Raw genomic sequence first — 8490 nt, 5'->3', positions numbered from 1 at the left:
TCAGCTGTCCAAAACACATGGATCAGTGTGCACCGTCTACTTGGGTCCAAAGAAGGTGGTGGTTCTCGCAGGATACAAGACAGTCAAACAGGCTCTGGTCTCTCATGCTGAAGAGTTTGGAGAAAGAGACTTCATTCCTTTATTCCGTAACCTCAATAAAGGAAATGGTGAGGAAACATTTATGGTAACTTTCTTTTCTTCTAAATCTAAAAGCAACACATTTTGTTTCCAGGCATATTGTTTACCAACGGCAACACGTGGAAAGAAATGAGACGCTTTGCTTTGTCTACACTGAGGGATTTTGGGATGGGAAAAAGCCTCACAGAGGAGCGAATCATTGAGGAATGTCACCACCTGATTAAGAGCTTTGAACAAAACGAAGGTAGCATTATCTGTACAAATGCTTTGTCCTTCAAATGCTTCATGCTTTCCTTATAAATCCTGTACATCATTCTGTTTCTCTCAGGTAAAGCCTTCAACAACAGCCAGACTCTGACTTATGCTGCTTCAAATATTATATCAGGAATTGTGTCTGGCAGACGGTTCGAATACACAGATCCAGTCTTCCAAGTTATGGTTGAACGGGACCGTGAGCTCATCCACCTGATGGGCTCTGCTTCTGCTCAGGTAATTCTGAATGATGCAATGATCAAAAATAATCCGACACGCTTATACTCTGTTTTGTAAAGTTTTCAGGGTCTCATAATCTCAATCATTTTCTAACAAGTTTCTTCAAAATTGAGTCTGGCATCAGACCATTCGTATCTTTACCAACGGACATGGATCACTAATCTTTGAGGTATCATCATTTTTAAGTGATTCATCTCTTTCCCTGCCTCCTAAATTTTAAATGGCCTGAACTGGACTTCTGTTCTATTATTGTATGAAGACTTTAATTTCTCATCCACCTGACTGGTGGGGGGTGGGTGGAATTCTAAATTCCCAGATGGCTAAAATATTAACAGTTATTCGGGTCACACGTTAACAGCTGAGTCAAAAGCACTTTCATGAATTATTTATGCATGCAGACTAACATTACGTTTTTGCATGTTCGGCTATTTAATGACTAGAATGTCTCCAGTCATGTTGAATAACTAATTTGGAACCAAATAAAACCACTCCCCTTTTTACTTCTTTCCAAATATCTATGTTTTATTAAAGTGTTGTTTGAAAGATGGCAGCAGGGATTCAAGACTTCATGACTCTCTCTCTCTCTATGATAATGAAGCTGCTGCTTTGTAATCTTTTGCAGATATACAACATGCTTCCATGGCTGGGTCCTTTTATTAAGAACTGGAGGGCCATGATGAAAAATGTTGAGGAAAACAAAGGGGAATTCAAACGCATCATAGCAGATCTGAAGGAGAGTCTGAACCCTGAGATGTGCAGATGTTTCATTGATGCATTCTTGATGCATAAATTAAAACTGGAGGTGAGACACCCCAACTCCAGTTAATGCTCTTCACAGCTTGTTGTACAAAACATGAATCATTTACTACATGTTTTTTTCTAGGAGTCTGAAATCAAGGACTCACAATATCATGAGGAGAACCTGGTCAATATTGTGATGCAACTGTTTGCAGCTGGAACTGACACCACAGCAAACACACTTCAGTGGAGTCTGCTTTACATGGCAAAATACCCTCATGTACAAGGTGAGAAAGCATAATGCTAATCTGAGCAAGCAAATCTCACAAGGAATTTGGGTTAAAGTGCACTGCATTTTTATCAGATTGAGTTCCATTTTCACCCACATCTAGACCAGGTCCAGGAGGAGCTGATCAGGGTGATTGGAAGCCGTCAGGTCCGAGTGGAGGACAGGAAATACCTGCCCTACACTGACGCTGTAATCCACGAGGCACAGAGATTCGCCAACATTGGCCCCATGGCTATTCCTCATAGAACGAGCCAGGACGTCACCTTCCAGGGATACTTCATCAAAAAGGCAAGTTGCCCATAGCAACACGAATTGACATTGACATTTTTTGTCATTCAGTATGTTCTGTGAAAATGGAAAGAAGTACAGCAATACCTTGACATACAAGTGTATCCTGGATCGAGCTCGTTACTCAAATATCTCGTTTGTCAAATACATTTTTCTACATATAAAATAACGGAAAACAATTGAATCCGTTCCGGCCGTCTCAAAACACTAAAATCAACGCTAATAACATTGGCTTAAAAACATTATTTCCTATATAGGTACACACACAATGATATAATAACTAATGTGGATTTATTATGAGTTTTACCTTCACGGTAGACTGCTTTTATCAGCAGTAATGCATTATTTACTGTAATTGAACCTTTATTTAACCAGGTAAGTTAACTGAGAATTATTTCTCATTTTCAATAACGACCTGGATCTAAGTTACGTATATTTGGCGGTGGAAGAGGAAGAGGAACCCGGAGAACTGGAGAGAACCCACGCAGACACGGGGAGAACATGCAAACTCCCCACAGAATGGCTGCAAGTCGGATTTTGAACCTGTGACCTTCTTGCTGTGAGGCAACAGTGCTGCCCAAAACCATTTCACATCTGAACAATTTATTTCTGTGCTTCCAGGGGACGTCTGTTCTTGTTCTACTTTCATCTGTCCTGTTCGATGAGAGTGAATGGGAGAGCCCACACACCTTCAACCCTTCACACTTCCTGGATAAGGAGGGTAGATTTATCAGAAGAGATGCCTTCTTGCCCTTTTCTGCAGGTAAAACAACTTCATTAGATCCGATTTTAACTTGTAAGGATAAGATCCAGTTTATTTTGTTACAAGTCTTTGTCCTTGCAGGACGTAGGGTCTGTCTTGGAGAGAGTCTGGCCAGAATGGAACTCTTCCTCTTCTTCACCTCCCTCCTTCAGCGATTTCGTTTCACTGCTCCACCTGGAGTTACAGAGGATGAACTGGATCTCACACCAGTTGCAGGTTTAATATTCTCCCCTCCTCCTCATGAGCTGTGTGCTGTCAGTCGCCACTGACAGAGAACTGCTATAGCTCCTTGTTCTGAGCCTTAATGCCACTGTGGGAGTGGCTTCTGATTTTAGCCTACAGCACTTTATCACATGTAATCACTTGCTCTCTCTCTCTGCTCTATTTTCTATCACCATAAAATATATGATTAAGGTATGAAAACACAAACTCAAATTACGCCTAGGATAGGCGCTCGGGCCTAATTATTATTATAATTAAAAATAAGCATATTGTCGTATTAAATAAAAGGTGCCATACTATATGTTCAGACTTTAATATGTTGTGTGATTTATTTTTGTGAACGTGTATGCGATATCATTTGTATTACCTCTGCAGAGGAGAGGTGGAGGTTATGTAATCGCCAGCATCTGTCTGTGAGCAAGATAACTAATAAGATAAGATAACTAATTTTTAACTGCATGTAACACACACACACACACGCTACTCTCATTCAGTCTCAATCATGGATTCCAGATCTGAAAGTGGAATATGAAACAACTTGGCATTGAACATTCAATCAGAACATTCATTACTGACTAAGTCCTGTGCAGGTTGTACCAATATGCAAATGAAGGAGCAGGTGGATGGAAAACATTGCAACAGAAGAGGCTCATTCCTTGTTTTCAGCAAATAACACCTACAAAGTAAATGTATTTGTAGAAAGCTAAACATACAATGAAGGGTATCTTTCTTGAAAGGCACAGATCTAGTCTGCTGTCTTTGTCTGCTCTGTAAATACTGCCATTGTACAAGTTGGAAGGAGAATTGAGTTTGAAGTGAGGTTTATTTCTTTAGCAGTGCTTTTGCAGGAGGAGCCATATCTGGCTTTACGTTTCAGGATTGAGGGAGAATGCAGTTGAACCTGTTGAAACATGAAGCCCAACTCACTCAGCAGGAGTTTAGTCATTTAGTTAACTGTATACAGGTAAGATTTTACTTCAGATGGCTCTTTTGCCCCCTTCAGCCAGTGTCAGATTTGTTTTCAGCAGTGGAAAGGAGGTGGGAAAAGTAGCCACAAGGAGGGCCTTTTTGTTAAACAGCCCTGCCCCAGCACCAATAAAATTAAGACTCATTTAAAAATAATTAATTCTTAAAAATGATTTTTTTGTTGAAGGTCTCCCATTGAAACGTAAAAAATAGTTAGCATATTTGATAGTGTGCAGGAATTCCTTCCCGGGTTTAAGACTGGGAATGGTCCTGGATCCTCCAGTCACAAATAATTCAACTGCAAATGGTTGGCGGTCTCCGTTTGGCCCAATCTGACATGCCTGATGAGTCACCTGGAGGCGTCGCTGTGTTCCAGCACAAGCGGTGAATCTTACAGAGCAATCCGAGACCATTGCCTGATAAAAGCAACGCCATACGGAATGGAACTGAATGGAGATATAATCCTGATACTCTAAACGGCGCCCCTTTGTTTGATGATGACCCAATCCGTGCTGTGCAAAGAGAAAATGCTGTTAACTGTTGTTGAAGGGTCGCTCCCGTTTTCCCTGTGTCTATATTGGGGTTTGTTTTGAGCTCATCACACATTCATGCGATGTGAGACGATGTCAATAATGACTGGTGTGAATCCGGAGGCAGCTGATGGGGGCCGGCAGGCCAGGCCTACCGTAATTGATTGTGACGTATGAAATGTATGCGGTCCAGTCCAGTGAAGAATGCAGTACATCCAAGGTTCAAGGTTACTTTATTGGTATCCGTAGGTAGATTTGATTTGCTGCAGATATAACATGCGACTGAGAACTGATATTAAATACCAGAACTATACTTTCTCTGCCTCTCACTGCAGTTGTTTACATCGGTATATAACACTGATATTGCTTACGCTTCATGTGACCCTCACAAAAAAAAGCACACAACATATTAGAACCCAAACATATGTTAGCTTTTATTTCAAATACGTTTTTTTTTTTTAAATCACAAGTAGAATTTATTTTGTTTACAGCTAAGGTCTTTATGATCAGTAATGCATGCTCCCATACATTAAATATAAATTTTGAGGTGATAGAAAATAGAGCAGAGAGAAAGAGCAGGTGATTATATGTGATAAAGTGCCGTAGGCTAAAATCAGAAGCCACTCCCACAGTGGCATTAAGGCTCAGAACAAGGAGCTATAGCAGTTCTCTGTCAGTGGCGACTGACAGCACACAGCTCGTGATGAGGAGGGGAGAATGTTAAACCTGCAACTGGTGTGAGATCCAGTTCATCCTCTGCAACTCCAGGTGGAGCAGTGAAATGAAATCGCTGAAGGAGGGAGGTGAAGAAGAGGAAGAGTTCCATTCTGGCCAGACTCTCTCCAAGACAGACCCTACGTCCTGCAAGGACAAAGACTTGTAACAAAATAAACTGGATCTTATCCTTACAAGTTAAAATCTGATCTAATTAAGTTGTTTTACCTGCAGAAAAGGGCAAGAAGGCATCTCTTCTGATAAATCTACCCTCCTTATCCAGGAAGTGTGAAGGGTTGAAGGTGTGTGGGCTCTCCCATTCACTCTCATCGAACAGGACAGATGAAAGTAGAACAAAAACAGACGTCCCCTAGAAGCACAGAAATAAATTGTTCAGATGTGAAATGGTTTTGGGCAGCACGGTGGCGCAGTGGATAGCACTGTTGCCTCACAGCAAGAAGGTCACAGGTTCAAAATCCGACTTGCAGCCATTCTGTGGGGAGTTTGCATGTTCTCCCCGTGTCTGCGTGGGTTCTCTCCGGTTCTCCGGGTCCTCCGGCTTCCTCTTCCTCTTATATATACGTAATATATAAATATATACGTAACTTAGATCCAGGTCGTTATTGAAAATGAGAAATAGTTCTGTTAACTTACCTGGTTAAATAAAGGTTCAATAACAGTAAATAATGCATTACTGCTGATAAAAGCAGTCTACCGTGAAGGTAAAACTCATAATAAATCCACATTAGTTATTATATCATTGTGTGTGTACCTATATAGGAAATGATGTTTTTAAGCCATTGTTATTAGCGTTGATTTTAGTGTTTTGAGACGGCCGGAACGGATTCAATTGTTTTCCGTTATTTTATATGTAGAAAAATGTATTTGACAAACGAGATATTTGAGTAACGAGCTCGATCCAGGATATACTTGTATGTCAAGGTATTGCTGTACTTCTTTCCATTTTCACAGAACATACTGAATGACAAAAAATGTCAATGTCAATTCGTGTTGCTATGGGCAACTTGCCTTTTTGATGAAGTATCCCTGGAAGGTGACGTCCTGGCTCGTTCTATGAGGAATAGCCATGGGGACAATGTTGGCGAATCTCTGTGCCTCGTGGATTACAGCGTCAGTGTAAGGCAGGTATTTCCTGTCCTCCACTCGGACCTGACGGCTTCCAATCACCCTGATCAGCTCCTCCTGGACCTGGTCTAGATGTGGGTGAAAATGGAACTCAATCTGATAAAAATGCAGTGCACTTTAACCCAAATTCCTTGTGAGATTTGCTTGCTCAGATTAGCATTATGCTTTCTCACCTTGTACATGAGGGTATTTTGCCATGAAAAGCAGACTCCACTGAAGTGTGTTTGCTGTGGTGTCAGTTCCAGCACCAAACAGTTGCATCGCACTATAGACCAGGTTCTCCTCATGATATTGTGAGTCCTTGATTTCAGACTCCTAGAAAAAAACATGTAGTAAATGATTGATGTTTTGTACAACAAGCTGTGAAGAGCATTAACCGGAGTTGGGGCGTCTCACCTCCAGTTTTAATTTATGCATCAAGAATGCATCAATGAAACATCTGCACATCTCAGGGTTCAGACTCTCCTTCAGATCTGCTATGATGCGTTTGAATTCCTCTTTGTTTTCCTCGACATTTTTCATCATGGCCCTCCAGTTCTTAATAAAAGGACCCAGCCATGGAAGCATGTTGTATATCTGCAAAAGATTACAAAGCAGCAGCTTCATTATCATAGAGAGAGAGAGAGTCATGAAGTCTTGAATCCCTGCTGCCATCTTTCAAACAACACTTTAATAAAACATAGATATTTGGAAAGAAGTAAAAAGGGGAGTGGTTTTATTTGGTTCCAAATTAGTTATTCAATATGACTGGAGACATTCTAGTCATTAAATAGCCGAACATGCAAAAACGTAATGTTAGTCTGCATGCATAAATAATTCATAAAAGTGCTTTTGACTCAGCTGTTAACGTGTGACCCGAATAACTGTTAATATTTTAGCCATCTGAGAATTTAGAATTCCACCCACCCCCCACCAGTCAGGTGGATGAGAAATTAAAGTCTTCATACAATAATAGAACAGAAGTCCAGTTCAGGCCATTTAAAATTTAGGAGGCAGGGAAAGAGATGAATCACTTAAAAATGATGATACTTCAAAGATTAGTGATCCATGTCCGTTGGTAAAGATACGAATGGTCTGATGCCAGACTCAATTTTGAAGAAACTTGTTAGAAAATGATTGAGATTATGAGACCCTGAAAACTTTACGAAACAGAGTAAAAGTGTGCCGGATTATTTTTGATCATTGCATCATTCAGAATTACCTGAGCAGAAGCAGAGCCCATCAGGTGGATGGTCTCACGGTCCCGTTCAACCATAACTTGGAAGACTGGATCTGTGTATTCGAACCGTCTGCCAGACATAATTCCTGATATAATATTTGAAGCAGCATAAGTCAGAGTCTGGCTGTTGTTGAAGGCTTTACCTGAGAGAAACAGAATGATGTACAGGATTTATAAGGAAAGCATGAAGCATTTGAAGGACAAAGCATTTGTACAGATAATGCTACCTTCGTTTTGTTCAAAGCTCTTAATCAGGTGGTGACATTCCTCAATGATTCGCTCCTCGGTAAGGCTTTTTCCCATCCCAAAATCCCTCAGTGTAGACAAAGCAAAGCGTCTCATTTCTTTCCACCTGTTGCCGTTGGTAAACAATATGCCTGGAAACAAAATGTTTTGCTTTTAGATTTAGAAGAAAAGAAAGTTACCATAAATGTTTCCTCACCATTTCCTTTATTGAGGTTATGGAATAAAGGAATTAAGTCTCTTTCTCCAAACTCTTCAGCATGAGAGACCAGAGCCTGTTTGACTGTCTTGTATCCTGCGAGAACCACCACCTTCTTTGGACCCAAGTAGACGGTGAACACTGATCCATGTGTTTTGGACAGCTGAAAAGGTGGAGGCAGGTACGTTTGAGACTCACAGTATGAAATATATAAAAGCAATTTACTGAAACATCACTGCATAAGGAAGTGATATAACTTGCAAAATACATATAGATTTGATTTCTGTTTACACAATGTAAATAACAACATTGCTTCAGACCAAACAGATTCTCACATTTAGAAGAGAGATGTCGAGTCTTTTGAGATCCACCTGGAGCAGGTTTCCAAGCAGGGGGAGCGGTTTGGGTCCTGGAGGCTCTCTGGTGTTTTCCTTGGAGATGAACGTGGAGTAAAAAATATGCAGGACCAGCAGAACCAGAACCAGCAGCAGGTAAAATGACGTGGAAGACTGGAGGTCGTCAAACATGATCACCTGGAAACTG

General features: G+C 40.8%; 2 protein-coding genes across 2 annotated transcripts; one reads left to right on the top strand and one right to left on the bottom strand.

The window, feature by feature from the left end:
- Positions 1-252: 252 nt before the first annotated feature.
- Positions 253-2977, top strand: LOC137905399 (cytochrome P450 2K1-like). Its single transcript, XM_068749636.1, has 7 exons — positions 253-382; positions 467-627; positions 1253-1432; positions 1514-1655; positions 1761-1945; positions 2567-2708; positions 2790-2977. Exons 1-7 carry the CDS (start codon positions 268-270, stop codon positions 2975-2977), a joined length of 1113 nt encoding a protein of 370 aa, XP_068605737.1. The 5' UTR covers positions 253-267.
- A 2001-nt stretch (positions 2978-4978) lies between these two features.
- On the bottom strand, positions 4979-8474 carry LOC137905392 (cytochrome P450 2K1-like). The gene is made up of 9 exons (XM_068749630.1): positions 8283-8474; positions 7948-8110; positions 7733-7882; positions 7488-7648; positions 6683-6862; positions 6460-6601; positions 6170-6354; positions 5369-5510; positions 4979-5287 (listed from the first exon to the last, which is right to left on the bottom strand). Exons 1-9 carry the CDS (start codon positions 8472-8474, stop codon positions 5100-5102), a joined length of 1503 nt encoding a protein of 500 aa, XP_068605731.1. The 3' UTR covers positions 4979-5099.
- Between the last annotated feature and the right edge of the window lie 16 nt (positions 8475-8490).

Source organism: Brachionichthys hirsutus, chromosome 16 (assembly GCF_040956055.1).
Source record: "Brachionichthys hirsutus isolate HB-005 chromosome 16, CSIRO-AGI_Bhir_v1, whole genome shotgun sequence".
NCBI lineage: Eukaryota > Metazoa > Chordata > Actinopteri > Lophiiformes > Brachionichthyidae > Brachionichthys > Brachionichthys hirsutus.
This window is presented reverse-complemented; position numbering and strand designations above follow the sequence as displayed.

Excerpts from the sequence above, each read along its gene's own strand:
- LOC137905399 (XM_068749636.1), top strand. The coding sequence starts at position 268 with ATGAGACGCTTTGCTTTGTCTACACTGAGGGATTTTGGGATGGGAAAA. Across the intron at positions 383-466 it reads GAGCTTTGAACAAAACGAAG|GTAAAGCCTTCAACAACAGC; the intron begins GTAGCATTATCT and ends TGTTTCTCTCAG. Across the intron at positions 2,709-2,789 it reads CTTCTTGCCCTTTTCTGCAG|GACGTAGGGTCTGTCTTGGA; the intron begins GTAAAACAACTT and ends TTGTCCTTGCAG.
- LOC137905392 (XM_068749630.1), bottom strand. The coding sequence starts at position 8,474 with ATGTTTGACGACCTCCAGTCTTCCACGTCATTTTACCTGCTGCTGGTT. Across the intron at positions 7,649-7,732 it reads GAGCTTTGAACAAAACGAAG|GTAAAGCCTTCAACAACAGC; the intron begins GTAGCATTATCT and ends TGTTTCTCTCAG. Across the intron at positions 6,863-7,487 it reads TGGGCTCTGCTTCTGCTCAG|ATATACAACATGCTTCCATG; the intron begins GTAATTCTGAAT and ends AATCTTTTGCAG.